The sequence below is a fragment of the Zootoca vivipara genome, chromosome 14 (genome assembly GCF_963506605.1).
Source record: "Zootoca vivipara chromosome 14, rZooViv1.1, whole genome shotgun sequence".
Taxonomy (NCBI): domain Eukaryota; kingdom Metazoa; phylum Chordata; class Lepidosauria; order Squamata; family Lacertidae; genus Zootoca; species Zootoca vivipara.
Genome location: NC_083289.1, coordinates 11,870,985 through 11,892,290, shown reverse-complemented (window position 1 = coordinate 11,892,290; position 21,306 = coordinate 11,870,985). Strand labels below are relative to the sequence as shown.

Genomic DNA, 21,306 nt, shown 5'->3' with positions numbered 1-21,306 from the left:
ACAGAGAAGGCCCCAAGCTTCTGAGGGCAGGGGAATAACCAATAAGAACCCCTCTGCCACTATTAACATTCAAGAAGGGCATTAAGCACTAATGTGAGCACCTTGAATTGGGCCCAGAAGCAAAGCGGCAACCAATTAATACTGTCTGCATTTATATGTGTTTCTTTTCCCTGTAATCCCACTGTTTGTCATTCCACACACACACCCCAAAAATGTGCCTGTCTACCTGTAGTGTAACACTTCATGTGCCAGATGAAGTGAACTGCAGTCCACAAATGCTTGTGCCACAATAAATTTGTTGACCTTGAATGTGCCACAAGACTCCCTGGATACTGTTTAATATACACCTCTGATCCTGATCTTTGAAAACTCATAAAGAAGCCTAAAAAGATCTAGTTTTACCTCTCAAATGTGTGTATGTCTGTGTATGCACGCACATTTATGATCTTCACAAGATAGAAGATAAAAGGTGAACTGTGGCTAAACTGATTTATCATGCCCTGCAGCTACAAGAAATATGAAAATGCTCTGTGCAGAAGGGTGAGAGCAGAATGTGGGGGGGGGGTGATTTCGCTATTATGCTCGTTTGCTTCTGAATTTTGCCAAGGGAAAACCCATTCATTGCAACAACTTGCTTTTCTATGCTGTCTGCAGACGGATTCTTTCTCCAGAAAGCTCAACAGATTGCATAGCTGCCAAGTTTTCCCTTTTCTCGCGAGGAAGCCTATTCAGCATAAGGGAAAATCCCTTTTAAAAAGGGATAACTTGGCAGCTATGAGATTGGCTGAGGTTCCCTGATTCTGCCTTAACAGCCGTCCCCCCCCCTTTTTTTTAAAAACCCACCTAACAGATGAAATAATGCTGTTCTCACTCTCCAGCCTTGATGATTGCGAAGCAAAGCTGCTGCACGTCATAAATGTGAATCATATGCCTTGCACATCACTTAAACAGATGCCGCTTGCAGAATAGAGATATAGATCACCGTCAACGCGCTTGACCTTTCCTCTGCTTAGAATGGGCACAGGGGCGTTCTGTGGGTGGAGATTTTGTATGCATGCAATTCCGGAGGCAGGAATCCCCTGCCTGTGGATTTCAAGGCTTGCTGCTGGCTCGGAAAGAGCAGCTTTATCCAACAGGCTGGGCTGGGCTAGAGAGCTGCGTATAGGTCCAGGTGGTACACGCATGCTCCCACATCCGCAGCCCCCCTCCCTCCCTCCCATTCTCCTCCCTGATCTCCTCCCCTTCTTTTTCCTCCCACCCCTGTCCGGAGATTTCAGCGGGGAAAGGACCTCGCTCGCCTATCGATCAGGGCAAGGGAAGAAGAAGAGGCGGCTGAGCAATAAGGGCTCGAGCCTTATCCCGGAGCAGTGAGCTGCAGCTGCGGCTCCTGTGATTTCAGCACCAAGAGTGCTGGACAGCTCCCATTGCGGCGGGCGAAGGTACCGCTGCCAGTTGGGTTCAATCTAGGTCCGCCAAGGGAGGCATTGGCACACAAAGCCTGCTGGAAAGGAGGAAGGGAAGCATTTTTTTATCTTACTGAAGCAGCCAGGGGATCCTCTCCTCTCTGGTTTTGCCGCAAACCTTTCTCCAAAGCCACGGTCAGAGCAGCAAAGAAGACCTAACACACGGGAGGATGCTTCTCAAGCTGTCTTTACTGATACCGGTGCTGGCACTGATTGTAGGCCAGGCACATGGATTCCCCAAGCCCGAGGGTACTAGAGGAGGTAGGTACTTAAGAAGGTAAAAGGTACAGCACCTACTTTAAAAGGCATAGCCCCTATTTTGAAACTTCCCAGTGTTGGGTAGGTGGGTCATCTCTTCTGATCATTCATTCCCTCATAGCTGTGAGAATGGGGACGCGTTATTTTATTTTATTTAACCAAGTTATTTTATTTTATTTAACCAAGTTTCCTCTAGTAACTATTGACATATTACATGCCATTCTGTTTTGAAATCACTGCCAAGAGTCATAGCTGTACAAGGTGGATAAGTGTGCCAAGGTAAAAAGCAAAATGGCATATTTCTCTTCCACCCACCCACACCCACCCCAGATAATTGGAAGGAAATGAATGTTTATTCTAAGGTTACCAGATTTTTTTCAGTGAATCCGGGGACACTTTTCAACTTCCTACTAAATAAATGGATTTTGTCAGGGGACTGATTTGTAAAACCGGGAACTGTCCCCGGGAAACGGGGACATCTGGTAACCTTAGTTTATTCTCTTTTATATGCTAGATTTTCTTCATTCTGGAGTGTATTCTGAGACAGCCTGATCTGTAGTGCAGCAGTTTCCCAAGTCTCTCTTTGTGGGGATTGCTCTGAATGTCATAAAATCTTTTAATCTCTTGATTATTCCAATCCGATTAGATTACTGCTATTTTAGTCCAGCTCTTATGTGCATTTTTCTTTGTGTGTGTGTGTGTGTGTGTGTGTGTGTGTGTGTGTGTGTTGGTTTTCTGCTTGAGAAAATGTAGGAACAGTCCAGTGTGAAGGAGATATTCAAGGCTAATTTCCTAAACAAAGGCAGGAACCAGGCAAACTGTACCCTCCTTCCTTTCTGTGACGTACAATGCAATCCTACGCATATTTTCTCAGAAGTTCAGTGGGGCTTACCTTCTGAAAAGTATGCATAGGATTACAGATTTAGCTTCAGCATCTTCAATATTTATATCTCAGGAATTGATGTTTAAATACATGCAGGGTATTAAGGGTAGGTTGTTTAATACTATAACTTGTTTATTGTTAGAGTGGGGGGGGGGAAGCTGCATGCCACAATTATATGTATATTTGTGTCTCTTTTCTAGATAAAGCTTTACACAACAGAGAATTAAGTGTAGAGAGACCACTAGAAGAACAGGTAGGTAAAACCAGTGTTTATTTATTTATTAAATTTATATCCTGCCCTTCGACCCAAAGGAGCCCAGGATGGTGAACACCCAAATGATAAAACAAGGGAATGTAAAATAAAATAAAATAAAATAATAAGACTAGGGAGGGATGAAGTCTCATGTTGTCATAAAGATTAATAATTATCCCAACTAACTTGTACAAATATACTTAGTTGTAAGCCCACAGAGTTCAATGGCTCTTACACCCAAGCAAATCATGGCAGTCTTATTTGTGCTGTGAGCTTTCAGCAGGTAAGAAATGTAACGGTGCAATCCTAACCACGTCTACTCAGAAGTAAGTTTTACTGAATCAAATGGGGCTTACTCCCAGCTAAGTGGGGTTAGGATGGCAGGCTAATTCATTGAAGGAATGAATCTGATGAAGTAGACTCTTGGTGTGCTAAAAGCTCATGGCATAATAACTGTGCTAATCTTCTGAAGGTGTCCTAGGATTCTTGAATGTTTTGCAGGCTAGCTAGAGTTCAAGAAGAAAATCATTTAACTAGTCAAACAAGAACATGTTTCCAGAGCTCACTTCTAGCCCAGCCAGTGTCTTCTGTCATGGTAACTTACAAATTATTCAGTAGAAGCATATAGCAGGGAAATCCAATAGTGCTCCATTCTTTTTCACTTACCCTGAGCATTTGTCTCGTACAGGCCATATTTACTCAGAGGTAAGTCCCACTGTGATCAACATGGCTTACTTAGATTCATAGATTCATAGAATTTCAGAGTTGGAAAGCACCCCAGGGGTCATCTAGTTCTAAGCAACATAAAAGGCTTCAGAGCACTGTGAACGCAATAATTTATATCTTGGCTTCACTCTGCATTGATTTCAGATGCTAGTAACCTCTGGATATGCAATGTCTTAACGGTATATAAGGGAGGTGGGGGGATTCTTGCAAGAACTGTTACCTTCTAGCCTTCATAGCCTCTTTCAGCCATGTGAATTGAGTGTCCTGTTCCTTCTTTAAAGACACATAAATGAGGTTATAAATAAAAGTATTTCTGAGCATGAGGCATAGCTGCCAAGTTATCCCTTTTTTACAGGGATTTTCCCTTATGCTGAATAGGCTTCCTCGCGAGAAAAGGGAAAACTTGGCAGCTATGGCATGAGGTGCCTAATCTCCCACCAGGCTGATCAAGTGTAGCCTGTCTCCAAGGACTAGAGTTTCCTGCCCAGATGGAATCAATAGATCTTAAAGCCTGATGGGTTTCTTTTATTTATTACACACACAGTTTATTTCATTTATATCCCACCTTCCCTCCAAGGAGCTCAAGGTGGCATACATGGTCCCCCCCCCTCCCAATTTTATCCTCACAACAACCCTGCTGTTAGGCTAAGAGACAGTGACTGACCCAAGGTCACCCAGTGAGCTTTATAGCTGAGAGGGGACTAGATCTCCAGTCTCCCAGCCCTCAGTCCAACCACTCTGGCCACTACCCCACAATGGCTCCCTGTCTCTCACTCTCTTTGTTCCAGCTTGCATTCAAAGCACAGTTGTACCTTGGTTTTCGAACAGCTTAGTTCTCGAACGTTTTGGCTCCCGAACGCTGCAAACCCAGAAGTGAGTGTTCTGGTTTGCAAACTATTTTTGGAAGCCGAATAGCTGATGGGGCTTCCACGGCTTTCAATTGGCTGCAGGAGCTTCCTGCACACAATCAGAAGCCGTGTTTCGGTTTCCAAACATTTTGGAAGTCGAATGGACTCCCAGAACAGATTCTGTTTGATGTCCGAGATATGACCGTCTGTATCTTATAAAAGTCATAGTTCATTTTCAACCATATCGGTATATTACACCCAGAGGCTTTAAAAACAGACAGGCTGTGTTTAGTCCTACAAACCCCTCCCAGAGGGCAAAACCTGGTCCATGGTATACTGACCACCCTTTGAACCGAACAGCAAGGGCATTTTAAGAATGAAAGTATGCAGGATTTTTGGAAGAGATGAAAGAGCCACATTTGGGGGCGGGGGAGAAGGAAAGTACCCTCCTAAGTTCTTTGTGCCTTCTTATAACCTTCCAGCCACTGTACTTTTGATAACTTAAACGTTATGCAGTAATAATCCTTGTGACCTTTGATGTATGCAAGTGGTGGCTAGCCCTTTGGGGGGCAGACTGAGGGCTGCAGTGACCCACAACCAAGCCTCCAAGGGCTGCATATCATAGTAGGCATATAGAGTGAAAGTGAGTGTGGCAAAAGCCGCAATTCTCAAGGCTGCCTTCCAAAAGGCTTTCCCATCAGCTGTTGTATACTGTTTTAATCACTCAATATTCATCATTAAAATTAGCAACGAACAAACAAATCCCCAAGCACATTTTTTAAATAAACATTTTAAAATGGGCAAATTAGAGAGGTGCCAAATCAGAGAAACACACACACAAAAAATCTTTGGTGTCGAAACATCACTACAAACTATGGCAGCAGTCAATAAAAATATGCCATTTGACATATGTTTATTCAGAAGGACGTCCTACTGTACTCCATAAGATTTACTCCCAGGAAAGTGTGCAGAGTGTTGCAGCTTTGAATGCCACCCCCCACTCCAAGTCAATTTTCAAAAAAAGAGCAGCTTCCCACAAAAGAAAGACAGGAAGGAAATTCTCCATGAAAAGAGCACAAATTGGCATTAAAGGGTCTAGTCCAGAATCTTTTCTTTAGGGAAATGCTTCCATCACCTCCTGGAAAAAGAACAAAAGACGCTGTGGTGGGAAGTGGAAGGGCTGTGGCTCAATGGGAAAACATCTGCCTTGCATGCAGAAGGTCTCAGGTTTGATCCCTGGCATCTCCAGGTAAGGCTGGGAATATCCCCAGCCTGAGACCTTGGAGAGCCACTGCCAGGCAGTGCTAAGCTAAATGGACTCAGCGTCAGGCAGCTTTGCATGTTCCAATAGGTTAAAAGAAATAGATTGGAGGAAAAGAACTACACATGATTCATTCCAGTACAACAGAGACGGTGTGTTTATATACTCATAAACTATCTTTCTCCCCAAAACAGATTGCCGAGGCAGAGATGGATAAAGTGAAAAAGCCAGCCTCTACAGGTAAATCTTTGTGCTTCTTCCCCTTATTCATTACACACTCATACTGCTGATTGTTTAGAGGTATGAGATGGTTTATTGGGCACCTGTGCTGTACGTCTTCCAGACAACAAGCCGGAATTCAGAAATTACTCATTTGCTGATGACCTGAACCTGCTCAAATTGGCAGCAGAAAAAGAGAGGAAGGAGAAGGAAAGGGAATCAATCAGGAGCTCCTTGTATGACCAACAGCTTGCCCTCGAGGATACAGATTCCACCAAGAGCCGGAGGCTGGTTGATGATTATGACTCCACTAAAAGCAGCCCGGACTATAAATATCAAGGTAATTCATTAGTCTTCATACACCAAGCTTGTGTATTGAGTGTATATTGCATATAGGGCCTCTCCAGACGTCTATTTCATTCATGCTTCTTTGTGCTTGTGATGCTGTTGGGGCAGTCATATGCAATACCATTTTCGATACTATTTGCACACAGTCCTCTGACTGAAAGTTGAGCATTTAGAGAGCAATCCAATGCTCAAGAAGGTGATGCAAGGCAAGCCAGTGTAAATGAAGCCAGTGTGAAGTTATGCCAGATCCAAACCCGGCTCAGCAGCAGGGCTTCTGCTCTGCCTAAGCCTGGCAGAAGGGAAACAAGCCTTTAAAATAGCATCTCACACTGGGTTGCTGGATCACATGACCAAGCTGAAGAGGCTTAGGATCCAGCCTAAGTCTCCCCCCTCTAAGCCTGCTTCCTTTGGGGGACTTAAACAGGCCTTGGCCAGCTTTGCCTGTGTATCTTTCACTAAACTAATATTCGATTGAGAACCGCCCAGAGTGGCTGGGGAGACTCAGCCAGATGGGCGGGGTACAAATAATTTATTATCATTATTATTATTATTATTATTATTATTATTATTATTATTATTATAAACTGGAGTTGGGGACTTAATGCTGGCAGAGCCTGGCAGAGCTAGAGAACCTCAGCATCATAAGCCAGCAAATTTTGCCATATTATGTATTGACCCCTTAGTGTTCCACTCTGCAGTGGAACACTGTTCACTGCAGAGATGCAGCAGACATCCTCACTTTCAAATTTCAGGTGCCGCTTGAAGACTTTTTTATGCTGACAGGACTTTGCAGCTGATTAATTTTTATTTTTGATTAGCCAGTCACCTGAATGATTATCTGTGTATGTGTGTGTATGTGTGGAAAAAAAGAAAGAAAGAAAGAAAGATTTATGTTTTAGCACTGTGCACCACCCTGATATTTTATGATACAGCAGGAAAAACATATTTTCACAAAGCAAATAAATAAATTGGGGTATTCAGCCCATGAAAATGCCCAGGGACACCTGACCTTACAGTACTACTGCGTAGACAGAGAGTCATTTGCAGTAGAGTCACGTGGGAGAGGATCACATTTCATAATGACATAAACAATGTAAAACAGCAAAGTATATCACACAGAAACAGCTTGTGAGAAAACTCTTGAATCATATTGATGTGATCAAAACAGTCCATCCATTTCTGGTTTGGCCTTCTATCCTTTGGTATCATGGGGGGGGGGGCGGGGTGTCAGATCATCACTTGAAGTAAAATTGGGGAGGTTCAGTCCAAGCAAACTTTAAGAAGCCTTGGTCTTGGCTGTTGCAAATTTGCACCCCAGAAGCCAGGCAAGTCTGCAAGCACAGTTTGGCGCAGGAATAACATCCCAGCCTGTCATCAGGGATCGCTTCCAAATGCAAAGCAATCTTCATATGCCAGTGGAACTACCGGGTATAGATGGCACGAAATGGGCTTCTTCCAGTGCATCATTATTCCATAAACACTCTCCTTGTCTTGTTGCATACTGTGAATTTGCCATTATGTTTTGCCAATATATTAAGGCAATATGGACAACACAAAATATCATATATTATAAAAGCAATCTCAGTTCTCTGGATGCTTGTGTAGCTATTCAAATAACACCCATGCACAAGAGTAGAAAGTAGCAGCAGGTTCGGGGGAACTCTAAGCTTTGTAGATGCACCCAGAAAACCCCATAGAAGAAACACCCAAGAGGAAGGATGCTGAAAACAGCACAATGGAGCATATTCAGTAGCCCTGGGATGCTTGCTTCTTGTTGGGACAGAGAGGAACGTAAGACTAGGAGGAAGGGAGGAAGGAGTGAAACATCCTGAAGAGAAGTGCTCTGCATGGCAACATTTTATCGCAGGCTCCTCTTGGGCACACGGTTGTCTATGGAATTCCAGTTTATGTATACTATTCCCTTCACATCCATAGAGCAGGCAACTGCTCAGTTCGCATAGTTTTGGAAAGTGCAAATTTGGTAAATGTGAATTTAAATGTGAACTGAATCCAATTTATTCCCCTTCCCGGTTGACTGCAAATAGAATTAATTGAGTAACCCTACAGTTCTAATTATTTGAGAGACAATGAATCTCTTGACATCATTCATGCTTATATACTTTTCTGCCATGTCCCCTTAGACTTATGTGGGTGTTTGTTTTGACAGCTAAAAAGCCCTTATTTCTTAAGACTTTTTTCAGTTGATGGATGAACTTCATCAACCAGAAAGCACAAAGCCATGTTGATAGATGGCGGCGTGAGATTTTCTGCACCCACACCAATAATTTGACTGTGCCAGACACTAGCATCTAGCAGACCCCTGTATTTGCAAAGTTGACAAATGATGGAGGTCAGAACAGGCCATCGACACTGCAGTGTTTCTCTCACCATCAGTCATTTTCTCATATAGGAAAGTATCTAGAAGAACTTAGTCCAGTTTCACCTAATGTTTTTACCCATGCAAAAGATAAACTCATCAAACATAGTAGAGTAGAGCATCACTTGGTCAACCTGTGATACTTTCAGATGATCCAGATGGACTCCACCAACTTGATGGTACTCCATTAACAGCTGAAGACATCGTTCAGAAGATTGCCATGAGGATATATGAGGAAAATGACAGAGGAGTCTTTGACAAGATCGTTTCCAAGCTTCTAAATCTGGGACTCGTAAGTTTCTGGGCACCAGTTCATTTATGTTATTATGCCTGGTTTTTCCCCTTTCTTATTTTAGTCTTAGTTGCTATTTTGAATGAATAGTTTGATCCTGAAACAAATGGATGTTCTTTTGTAGCAGAGCTTGGGCTTTGAGCACTGGTTTCAATTTGCATCAATCTCACCCTGCAGTTAAACCGGCTATTTGAAGCTTAGCCATGCAATGCAAGATGCCAAGTTCTTGAAAGGTTTTATAATGGGCAAATAAGCCCAGAAGGAAGGGGGGGGGACACAATAATGTGAGAAACAGTCCCTGTAAAGGTCCAACCCCTAACCAAGGCTGCAGATTACAGAGTGACTTGCAATATTTATAAAAAAAGAATAATCTGCAGGGCAAATATTACTGGATATAAGGCATAGCACTATTGACTTCAATAAAACCAGGCTATTTAAACCAGCTGAGTTGAAGTCTAAATTGATTTGCTTTGCTTATCATTGTTGAAATAAGATGCAAAAGGACTTTATTCAGAGAGGCGGCAGGCTGGTTTTTTTCACCTCCTGAAGCTCTGACTGTCCTTACGAATACTTGTGGCAGATGTTCCGCATCGTCTTAAGCCAATGGCACTGCTTCAAACTGCGCGCAATTAAACCATCAGCTGCATCAAGCTAGACACTATTGATTTCCAAGGGAAGGCTGCAAATTCAATTTGAAATGGATGTCCCTAATTCATTCTTCAGAAGTCCCTGTGTGAAACAATTTGCAGACCTGAAGGGAGATTGATAATTCAGCTCTACTCTCCTTTTCTTTCCCAGATCACAGAAAGCCAGGCCTACACACTGGAGGATGAAGTGGCTGAAGTATTGCAGCAGCTCATTGCTAATGAAGCAAACGATCGCGAAAAGGCATCTGAAGATCTTGGTGACATTCCAACCAGAGAAGAGAGTAATCCCAATGAAAAACAGGAGGAAAACATGGTAATCCCTATGTGTTATTTTACCAGATATTCTAGTAAAGAAGCTGGCAAAATGCGGGCTAGACAATGCTACCATTCAGTGGATTTGTAACTGGCTGGCTGACCAAACCCAAAGGGTACTCATCAATGGCTCCTCCTCATCCTGGAGAGTAGTGACTAGTGGGGGGGGCACAGGGTTCTGTCTTGGGCCCAGTCTTATTCAACAACTTTATAAATGACTTGGATGATGGGCTTGAGGGCATCCTGAGCAAGTTTGCAGATAACACCAAATTGGGAGGGGTGGCTAATACCCCAGAGGACAGGATCACACTTCAGAATGACCTTAACAGATTAGACAACTGGGCCAAAGCAAACAAGATGAATTTTAACAAGGAGAAATGTAAAGTACTGCACTTGGGCAAAAATAAAATAAAATGAAAGGCACAAATACAGGATGGCTGACACCTGGCTTGAGAGCAGTACATGTGAAAAGGATCTAGGAGTCTTGGTAGACCACAAACTTGACATGAGTCAACAGTGTGATGTAGGCAGTTAAAAAAAGCCAATGCAATTCTGGGTTGCATCAATCGGAGTATACAATCTAGATCAAGGGAAGTAATAGTACCACTGTATTCCACTCTGGTCAGACCTCACCTGGAGTACTGTGTCCAGTTCTGGGCCCCACAGTTCAATAAGGATACTGATGAGCTGGAACGTGTCCAGAGGAGGGCAACCAAAATGGTCAAAGGCCTGGAAACGATGCCTTATGAGGAACAGGGAACTTCCTGACAGTAAGAGCTGTTTGACAGTGGAATTTGCTGCCAAGGAGTGTGGTGGAGTCTCCTTCTTTGGAGGTCTTTAAGCGGAGGCTTGACGGCCATATGTCAGGAAAGGTGTTCCCTGCTTGGCAGGGGGTTGGACTGGATGGTCCTTGTGGTCTCTTCCAACTCTATGATTCTATGATTCTAGTTTCATCCCATTTCCTGGAAAGCACAAATAGGCCCACTCACTGATCTTTGCTTTGGGGAAAATGTGACTTCTAGACTGAGCAACTTAAAGAGGTGCTATTAACATTAAGACAGCCATTGGCAATATATTGAGAATTTGGATCCCTTCCAGTCGGGATTCAGGCCTCATCATGGGACTGAAACTGCCTTGGTCGCACTGGTTGATGATCTCCGGTGGGCTAGGGACAAAGGTGAGAGCTGTTTCCTAGTTCTGCTGGATCTCTCAGCGGCTTTTGATACCATCGACCATAACATCCTTCTAGACCGTCTAGAGGGGCTGGGAGCTGGGGGCACTGTTATACAGTGGTTCCGCTCCTTTCTCCTGGGCCGTGTTCAGAAAGTGGGGGGGGGGGATGAATGTTCAGACCCCTGGGCTCTCACTTGTGGGGTGCCACAGGGTTCTGTCCTCTCCCCCATGCTTTTCAACATCTACATGCAGCTGCTGGGAGAGATCATCAGGGGGTTTGGGCTGAGTGTTCATCAGTATGCAGATGATACCCAGCTCTATATTTCTTTCAAATCAGAACCAGTCAAGGCGGTGAAGGTCCTGTGTGAGTGGAGGGGTTGGAGGATGGATGGTGGCTAACAGATTGAGGTTGAATCCTGACAAGACAGAAGTACTGTTTGGGGGGACAGGAGGCGGGCAGGTGTGGAGCACTCCCTGGTCCTGAATGGGGTAACTGTGCCCCTGAAGGACCAGGTGCGCAGCCTGGGAGTCATTTTGGACTCACAGCTGTCCATGGAGGCACAGGTCAATTCTGTGGCCAGGGCAGCTGTTTATCAGCTCCATCTGGTACACAGGCTGAGACCCTACCTGCCTGCAGACTGTCTCGCCAGAGTGGTGCATGCTCTAGTTATCTCTCGCTTGGATTACTGCAATGTGCATACCTGCCAAGTTGCTGTCAGAGAAATAAGGGACCGGGCCGGAAATAGCAGACCAGAAGTAGCGCTGCTGCCATTTTGGAACTGGGTGGAGCATGCTCAGAAGTGACTTTTAATGCTGCTTTGCCCAGTTCCAAAATGGCCGCCGCGCCAGAAGTCGCACTGCAGCCATTTTGCAACTGGGCAGAGCAGCATCAAAAGTTGCTTCTGAGCATGCTCCGCCCAATTCCAAAATGGCCACCGCGCCAGAATAAACCGGGAAGAAACAAAAAAAATCCGTTTTTTCAGCTAGGAACAGCTGGAAAAACAGGGATTTCCCGGGGAAAACGGGAGACTTGGCAGCTATGGCAATGCGCTCTATGTGGGGCTACCTTTGAAAGTGACCTGGAAACTAAAACTAATCCAGAATGCTGCAGTTAGACTGGAAGCGGCCGCCAAGACCATATAACACTGGTCCTGAAAGATCACACAGTGTTCGTGCTGACCTTTAAAGCCCTAAACGGCCTCGGTCCAGTATACCTGAAGAAGCGTCTCCTTCCCCATCGTTCTGCCCAGACACTGAGGTCCAGCGCCGAGGGCCTTCTGGTGGTTCCCTCACTGCGAGAAGCCAAGTTACAAGGAACCAGGCAGAGGGCCTTCTCGGTAGTGGCACCCACCCTGTGGAAAGCCCTCCCACCAGATGTCAAAGAGAAAGACATCTACCAGACTTTTAGAAGACATCTGAAGGCAGTCCTGTTTAGGGAAGCTTTTAATGTTTATCAGATCATTGTATTTTAATATTTTGTTGGAAGCCTCCCAGAGTGGCTGGGGAAACCCAGCCAGATGGGCGGGGTATGAATATGTTGTTGTTGTTGTTGGAATCTAAAAACCTTCCAGTTTTGTCCTTTTAGTCCAGCCTTCTGCTTAATACAGTGGCCAGCCAGGTGCCTCTGATCACTCACAAGCTGTGTATGAAAGTGTGGGTGGGTCCCTGGAGTTTGTCCCCAGCCTTTGGAATTAAGAGGAGTATTAGGAACCTGCTAAGGAGAAGGAAACTGACAGCTAAGTGGGCTTTCCTTCTTACTTGCAACCAGTCCAGCAGCAAGAAGGAAGGAAGGATGGGGACAAAATTAGAATGAGTTGGCTTTGCCTGTTCTTTGCTCTGGCTCCCTCTACTGTTGGCCTCCCTGCCTTGCACCCTATCAGTCCCAATGGGCACCAGCCACCACTGGGCATCCATATTTACACACTTCTGTTGTTAATGTCTTACATGGAGGCTACGAAAAATACTGATCAAGATGACACATTGGATAACACGTGGACTTCCTCCAACATCTTGGAAAGAAGAAACGAACTGCCTCCTGAGGATAATTTTGAAGATCTCCAGTATTTCCCTAACTTTTATGAGCTACTGAAGAGTCTCAACACAGGTGAGTCTCATACAGGCTGAAATATCTTCTGACGTTTGGTTTTCTGGAACACCAACTGCCTATACGCTGATGTGAATGTGAATGTGTGTGTGTGTGTGTGTGTGTGTGTGTTTTAATTTAAAAAAAAAGATGGTAGAGACCCATCAGGGCCATAACATTTCCAAGGCTTGCAAAGCCATGTAATGAGGTGAAACAAGTCCCCTGATTCAGGCAGCACATGGGGCAGAGGGGAAGTGATGAAGGTGGGAACTGATGTGTGAATGGTGCAGCAAGACCTTTTAAGTGATGGCACCCTTACCCTTCATTAGGGCTGCGTTTCCGGCAGCAAAATGCCTTGCTCCGGCTAGAGATGGGGGAGAATTTCAATTCCATTTGCATTTAAAGCTGAACCTACCCAAAAGAATACATGGATAAAAGCACACCCGCCCTTTGAAATTCACACTTCTCTGAATTTTGCAATGCAGTTCTCCAGTCAACTAATATGTTACCAAATTGCATATGCCAGGATAAAATCTGCATTCAAATGCATGTATTCATGAAGGTAACACCCCAAAATGCCTTTTTATTAGGGGAAATAGCTGTACAAATTTTTGAATATTAGTGTTCTAGCACCATTGAATATCACTTCTAGGCTAATCCAGCTGTTCCAAACTTGGCAAACAGTCCATGTGTGCCCATTGAGGGGACGGTGTACAAGTGACATTGATGCTTGCCCTCGCAGCCCTGCCCTCACAATCTCTGCAGCCGCTGATGTTCCAGCATATCATCGTTAAGATTATGCAACAGAACCAGCCACCTCTTCTTTATCCCTGGGCCAATCAGTGGCCCACCTAGGAGAGCAGCACTTTCCCTGGCCCTGATGAACCTTTGCACAATTCAGCAGGGAGGTCATTGTCACTCGTACATCGCCGCTCCTCCATCCCATCTGCACAGCTCTCTTGCTTTTGTCCCGTCAGCCCGCATCAAGCCGGGATGCGGAAGAGGCTCCTGGAATTGCAAGCGTGTGCAGAAATGGGAAGCGGTGCCTTTTCTCTCTCTCTTTAAAACAAGTGGCTGTGGCAGCTCTGAAGCTCTTCTAGCGAGGTCCCCTGCCAAGGCTGAGTGGTTTTCCCCACCTCTCGCCACTTGACGACAGGCTACTCAGCTCTGTATTAATCTGCCCTTCGGTCATCTTTCGCGCAGGTGGCTTCCTGCATAGCTGTCCCTGCCAGGGTAGGGAAATTTCATGCTGCTAATGCAAATGTATATGTAATAGGACTTTGTTCAGTCTGCATTTTTAATCAAGCCGGCCTGATTTGCACTTCCTGGAGTAATCACTGGGCTGGAAAGGAGCTACCCTTCAGTTTTTGCACTTCTTTAAATTTTGCAAAACAGTTATTGGCTAAAAGACACACACAGAGAGAGAGAGAGAGAGAGAGAGAGAGAGAGAGAGAGAGAGAGAGAGAGAGAGAGAGAGAGAGAGAGAGCAAAATATGTATTAGAAGTCATAATTTTAAATGCTGAAATGCATACGACATGTTATTTTATGGGGAAACATGTACAAAAAAATGCACTTTTAAAAAGTAAATTAAAAGGATTAAAGTAAGCTACAGAAATGGATGGAACAGGCTTATGAACTATGTGAAAAACTGACATGGACCAACAAAAGATTCATCCATCCCTTTTGTGTATCTTTTTTAGGGATGGATGATCAGTCTGTTGCACAGAGAGCAGCAGAGATATGGAAAGTCAGAGACGGCCTGTGTGGTATAGAGCTTAGAAGGCTGGAATAGGACCTGGGAGAGCAGGGTTCAAATCCCACTCATTCATGAGGGTCTCCTTAGGCCTGTCACTGTCTGTCAGCCTTAACAGACCTGGCAGAGTTGTTATGGGGGTTAAAGGAGGGGGAGAATAATGTACACTGCCTAGAGCTCCTCAGAGAAACTGGTGGGGTTTAGATAGATGAAAGAAAGAAAGAAAGAAAGAAAGAAAGAAAGAAAGAAAGAAAGAAAGAAAGAAAGAAAGAAAGAAAGAAAGAAAGAGGGAGGGAAGGAGGGAAGGAAGAGGGAAGGAAGGAAGGAAGGAAGGAAGGAAGGAAGGAAGGAAGGAAGGAAGGAAGGAAGGAAGGAAGGAAGGAAGGATAGAAGAAAGGTAAAAGAGGAAAGTGTGCATGCTATGTTACAGGTTTTATGAGAAGCTACTGTTTGGCTCCCAGACCTCCTTTGTGATTCTAGTCCTTCTGATCTATAAAGTGCAACCCTATGGCTCACTCCATTGTAAATGTGTGGGAGGTTGCAGTCTTACAATGCTGCAATCGCACCTTAGAGGTTGCTGGAAGAGAAAGAAAAATAGGCATAAAAAGACAATTCCCTGGATGCCAATATCCACATTTGGGGCAAGTTCTCTTTGGTGAGAGAACCCCAGCAGAGATTTAAAATCACAAAATACGCAGCAGAGTAAAGCATGGAAATATAAGTTGTTAGACCTTTAAAATTTGACCTTCCAAGTTCCTTCCAAAGTTCCCCACTTCCCCTAGCATAGAAAAAGACAGTTTGCTAAGTTGAAAATGGTTTACTTACAAACCCTTCAAAGGTCAAATTCCTTTTGGGCTTTTGCATACAACAATCATGAAACACGGGTTACCATAGTTCCAAAGTGGTGAAAGTTCCTAAATTATTTGTATCAGAACACAAGGATGGATAGCAGAAAGAAGCCATGTGGTTGGAGTGTGGAGCAGCACCAGAGTTCACAAACACTATTATTATGTATTTTGTGTTTTTATCTTGTATTTTTATGCTGTGAACTACAGATGAAGGGTGGTATACAAATTTGGTATATAATAAAACAATACTAATATGGCATTAACCCCTTCATGCATTCATTAGACTTGAGCAACTTGGTTATATATGAGGCTGGTTAGCCTACAGAGATTACATTTACTTGAGAGCAAGTTCCATTGAACTGATTGGGACTTGTGTAAGGTAAGGTAAAGGACCCCTGATTCGAACCGCCAACCTTCTGATCGGCAAGCCCAAGAGGCTCAGTGGTTTAGACCACAGCACCACCTGCATCCCTGGGACTTGTGTACACTCAGGTGTCAGCCCCATTCTTTTACATTGAACTTACTCACAAGTGAGCATGAATATGACCACAACCTTAAAGACATTCAGAGCTGCAGTAACATATTTAATACTGTTGTCTCTTGGAGAGGAAGATAGAGCAAAGGGAGACCAGAGGTAAAGGGGGATAGACCTCCTTTGTAAACGTAAAGGGACCCCTGACCATTAGGTCCAGTTGTGACCGACTCTGGGGATGTGGCGCTCATCTCGCGTTATTGGCCGAGGGGGAGCCGGCATACAGCTTCCAGATCATGTGGCCAGCATGACAATGCCGCTTCTGGCGAACCAGAGCAGCACACGGAAACACCTTTTACCTTCCCGCTGTAGCGGTACCTATTTATCTACTTGCACTTTGACGTGCTAGGTTGGCAGGAGCTGGGACCGAGCAACGGGAGATCACCCCGTCGCAGGGATTCGAACTGCTGACCTTCTGATTGGCAAGCCCTAAGCTCTGTGGTTTAACCCACAGTGCCACCCACGACCTCCTTTGTAGAAGAGGGTATTCCTATTTCAGAAGGTGCATTTATTAAAATGCCATCTGCAAAGGGAAGCCAACAGACTAAAGGCAGAGGAAGATCTCCTCCCTTAAACCATATTGCCCCCGAGAGAAAAGTGGGGAGGTGGGCATGCATGACTAAAATATCAAGAGGATTCCATGTTGAAAGTTGAAGGGGGGCCCATCATGCCCTTGCTTACCACAACCTGTGCACATATTCACACATGTGCTTTGCTTATCAACACAGAGAAAGAAGCCAAAGAAAAAGAAACCCTCATAACGATCATGAAGACTTTGATAGACTTTGTGAAGATGATGGTGAAATATGGAACAATCACACCAGAAGAGGGTGTTTCGTACCTAGGTAAGAACACATTCCTAACTCCTTGTAACAACAGTTGCTCCCTTTGTGCCACGAATACTGGTGATTAAACTATCATTTGCTCATCATCAGGGTTGTAAAATCAGTGACCTTTTCATGGCAATTTATTGTAAGTAGTGTTGAGGTGCCGGGTTTCTCTGTTCTTGGTCATGGCATGAAGCGATTTCAACCAGAATAAGACTGAACTTGAACAGATTGTTCGCCCTAAGCTGTGGCCCTTTACTTAGGGATGGGGGGTATTTGATTTTGTTTGCATTTTAATGAGAAACTACCTTTTGTGCACTGTTCGAACCTGTACATGAACAGAAACACATCAATCCTTCAGAATCTGCACTACTTCCTATTTTGTGATGCACTTCTTCATCCGGAAAATGTGTACCACAAATGCAGCCTATTGTATACAAAAAGATGTGTTTGAGTCAAAACTGTATACTAAAATGTGTCTATTAGAAGCTGATACCAAAATACTGACAAGTTTTCATGAGGATTTTAAAAAAAACCCTGACTTTATGACCAAAAGCAGAAAGAAACTGGAACTGACATTCATTTTTCTGATGCTCCATAACAACAGAGCATTTCCTGACTGCAAGGTTTCCAATAGAAAACCTGTATTTCAGATCTGCTTTTCCTGCTGTTACTCAGTACATGTCTATAGTGAGCTACTATCTCCAGTTCTTGGTGAATAGAACCTTATGACATTTTCCTGTGATCAGTTTTAGTTCCCATTCAGTAATAGCCCTTGAAGCCAGTGGCCATCAGAACTGCTTCTGATCACTTGTGTTTTACAAACCCAACAGTTTGCCTTTAATGGGATCTAGATGGATTTGGAAACAAAGTGTTGGCCAGGGCTGGAAGTACACATTAAATAACAATCTGTGAGGCAGCCTGGTGGAGAGGCAGTGCTGCGTGGTGGGGAGGGGGTGGAATGAAATTCCTGCTGTGGCTGCATATACAGCAATGTCTCCACACGCTTCAGTGGGCTCATTGGATTGCAATCCTTTTGGCAACTCAGAATGTTTGGGTGGGTAGAAACAGTGGCGAAGCTGCATGCTCTGGCACCAGGGGTAGAGAGCACGCAGAGGCATCACTGATGCGCACCTTGGGGGCGTGGTATGCACCCCGGGGGCGTGGCACATTACCCACAGGGGTGTGGCGTGCGTCCCGGGGGTTTGACGTGCATCCTGGAGGTGTGGTGCGCTGACCAAGGAGGCGAGGCGCCCAGCGCGGTGGGGGTACATGGTGCGTGTCTGGGGGTGGCCGCAATGGTACCCTTCTCCCTGATGGTGCCAGGGGTGGTGCACTCCCCCTGCATGCCCCCCGTTCCTCCGCCAGTGGGTGGAAAGCCACTTTGCAAGTACCCAGCAGATTCCAAACACCTGACACATGATGCATCAGGGAGAAACAGTAGCATGATGTGCTGTTAGATGGCTTCCTGCAAATGGTAATAAATGGCAAGGATTTAGACTGCAGTCTCGTGGGAGTAAATTTCCTTGAAATCAACAAGAGTTGATTCTGAGCAGACATGGACGGGATTCAGACTAAACCTCATCTTTTTGTACCACTCCTGTTCACTGCCTTTCTTAGCTGTTCAGCTGCTTTGACAGTGTAAGTCATCTCTTTGGCTACAGTAAGACCCAACCAATCAGGGATCACACAGCCAGCATCTTGTGGCCAATCAATTTGGCCATCATGAAGCCAAATCAGAGTGACGGCCATGTTTTGTGCTCTCACTTGAAGTACACAAACATCTCCCCCCAGTCTTTCACAGGCCTCCTAAACTATCAATGAAAGGCGAGGTGTGCGTTTTGCAGGAGCAAAGTTTTCAGAATGCGCATGCGCCATTTGGCTCAGCCCAAGTTACTGTGAACTAGATGACTGATGGTGGAATGTGTGAACCAAGTCCATTGAGAAGTACTATGTTGGAGGCTATGTGAGAGTTCTATCTGTTGCTTGACCTGCAGTATTCCATTCACATAGACAAGTCATTCCTAACTGTTAGAGTACTGTAGTTGGGTGATTATCATGATTCTTTTATAAATTGCATTCTACACAAGTTTCTCAAGGCAATGTACAAGAGAAAGGTTAAAAACAACACAAATGACAGCAAAAAAAAACCAGAACAACAGCAGACAATACAATATAGGATAGACACACATGGCAGAGAACATGTCGCCCAGCTGGGAAAGCTAATAATAATAATAATAATAATAATAATAATAATAATAATAATAATAATAATAATAATAATTTATGTACACCCCGCCCATCTGGCCGGGTCTCCCCCGCCACTCTGGGAGGCTTCCAACACACATCAAAATACATAAAAATATCACAGACTAAAAACTTCCCTAACCAGGGCTGCCTTTAGGTATTTTCTAAATGTCAGGTAGTTGTTTATCTCTCTGACCTCTGATGGGAGGGTGTTCCACAGGGTGGGTGTCACTGCTGAGAAGGCCCTCTGCCTGGTTCCCTGTAGCTTTGCTTCTTGCAGTGAGGGAACCGCCAGAAGGCCCTCGGCGCTGGACCTCTGTGTCTGGGCAGAACAGTGGGGGTGGAGACGCTCCTTCAGGTTTACAGGACCGAGGCCATTTAGGGCTTTAAAGGTCAGCACCAACACTTTGAATTGTGCTCAGAAACGTACTGGGAGCCAATGTAGATCTCTCAGGATTTGTTGGAATTAAAATGTCTTGGCAGGAATGCCTTTCCGCAGAACAGGTGTATCTGTGATTAAAGTGTTGAGTGGACTTCTGATATCTTGGGAACTTGCAAAAGAAGCTCTCTCTCTCCCAGTAACAAATTGGCAGCCCGTGCAAATCCCACAAGCAATGCTGGGATAGTTTGTCCCAACATGCAACCAGCTGCAAGCCTCCAGACCAACCTCAAGGGTAGCCCCACAAAGAGCGCATTGCAGTAATCAAACCCATGAGGCTACCAGCGCATGGAGAAGTGTGGTCAGCAGTCTCCATCCAGGAATGGACTTAGCCGCCTTAGCAACCGGAGTTGGTAAAAGGCTCTCTTAGCACCAAGGACACCTGCGCCTCCAGGAGCACCCCCAAACCACACATGATGAACATGCATGTGTGAGCCAGCCCCGAGAAAAACCTAGCCACAGCTGTGGCTCCGCTCTGCTCTGCTAGTTTGTGGTGCTCAGGGCAGTGTTGTTTGCTATCGAAGCAGTCAACTGTGGTGGAAGGAAAACACTCTCTCAAATGCTGGGCTATTTTTAGCAGCGCAGTTGAAAAGTGACTCTATTTTTTACCTTCAAAACGCTGATCTGATATTCTTCTCAAGAGGCTTAAGAAACCATGAGAATATGAGCTTGGTATAGCAAGGGGGGAGGAGCAAAGTGCTTTGTTGCCAGAGCTGCTGTGATTTGTGAAAAGGTCTGATGTGTGCATTTCCTTGGGAACATGGACTGCTGCTGGGCAGAGAACTGTTGCTGTGGGGGAGGGGGGTTAAAGGGAAGCCCCACACAATACCTAGAGAATGATGTTGAAGAAGCACTGGCTTGAAAAGTAAACCACAAAAAGTGGATTATTTGCCAAAATCCATTTTGGAGCAGGATTAACAGCCAGGGGGATCACTCGTGTCTGAGGTTCTTGCGGCTACTCTTGAGTAACAATGCTCCACACCTGCTTGTCCTTAAGGTGTTTTTCAATGTGCATTCTATTTACAGTCTCTGGAAAACATGTCTGCTTAGTCTGAGTCAGAACCTCGCAATGGCTTCTTTCTGTTTCGCGCCCAACATAGCAGCTTGGGAACTCCAAAGCGCCTCCCCCTTGTCCTACGGGGTGCCGTTCGCCTCAATTCAGGCATCGGGGGGAAGGGCTGTCCTTCTGACTGCTTTCCCGTCATTTCCTCCCCATCTGCCTCCCTCTCTACTCGGTGTTGAGGCTCTTTGACGCTGCTAGAGCCTTGTCCCTCCCTCTCTGCTTCCTGACTCCTGTAATCTGATCCGCTACTGGACTTACTGCTCTGAGAGGAACTCGACCTGATTGGGGGGGGGGGGGGCTGTTCCCTATGAGCCTTCCCCCTTACAACTCGTATCTGCACTTTTTGATACTGGAAAATGGTGATATCACTTCCCTTTTCTGCTATACTAAGGTGGCTGTAGTGGGCCATTTTCCCCAGTTGGAGGTTGGGTGAACTAGGCAAGGAGTCCTGGA

General features: G+C 45.0%; 1 protein-coding gene across 1 annotated transcript in view; it reads left to right on the top strand.

Annotated features, from left to right (window-relative positions):
• Positions 1–1,220: 1,220 nt before the first annotated feature.
• The window catches only part of SCG3 (secretogranin III), a 32,154-nt gene continuing 12,068 nt past the window's right edge, over positions 1,221–21,306 (top strand). Inside the window, exons 1-8 of the mRNA XM_060282745.1 lie at positions 1,221–1,724; positions 2,805–2,857; positions 5,887–5,932; positions 6,036–6,251; positions 8,786–8,928; positions 9,727–9,888; positions 13,011–13,164; positions 17,006–17,122. Of these exons, the coding sequence (XP_060138728.1) occupies positions 1,634–1,724; positions 2,805–2,857; positions 5,887–5,932; positions 6,036–6,251; positions 8,786–8,928; positions 9,727–9,888; positions 13,011–13,164; positions 17,006–17,122 (982 nt within the window). The 5' untranslated portion in view covers positions 1,221–1,633. The remainder of the gene's footprint in view (positions 1,725–2,804; positions 2,858–5,886; positions 5,933–6,035; positions 6,252–8,785; positions 8,929–9,726; positions 9,889–13,010; positions 13,165–17,005; positions 17,123–21,306) is intronic.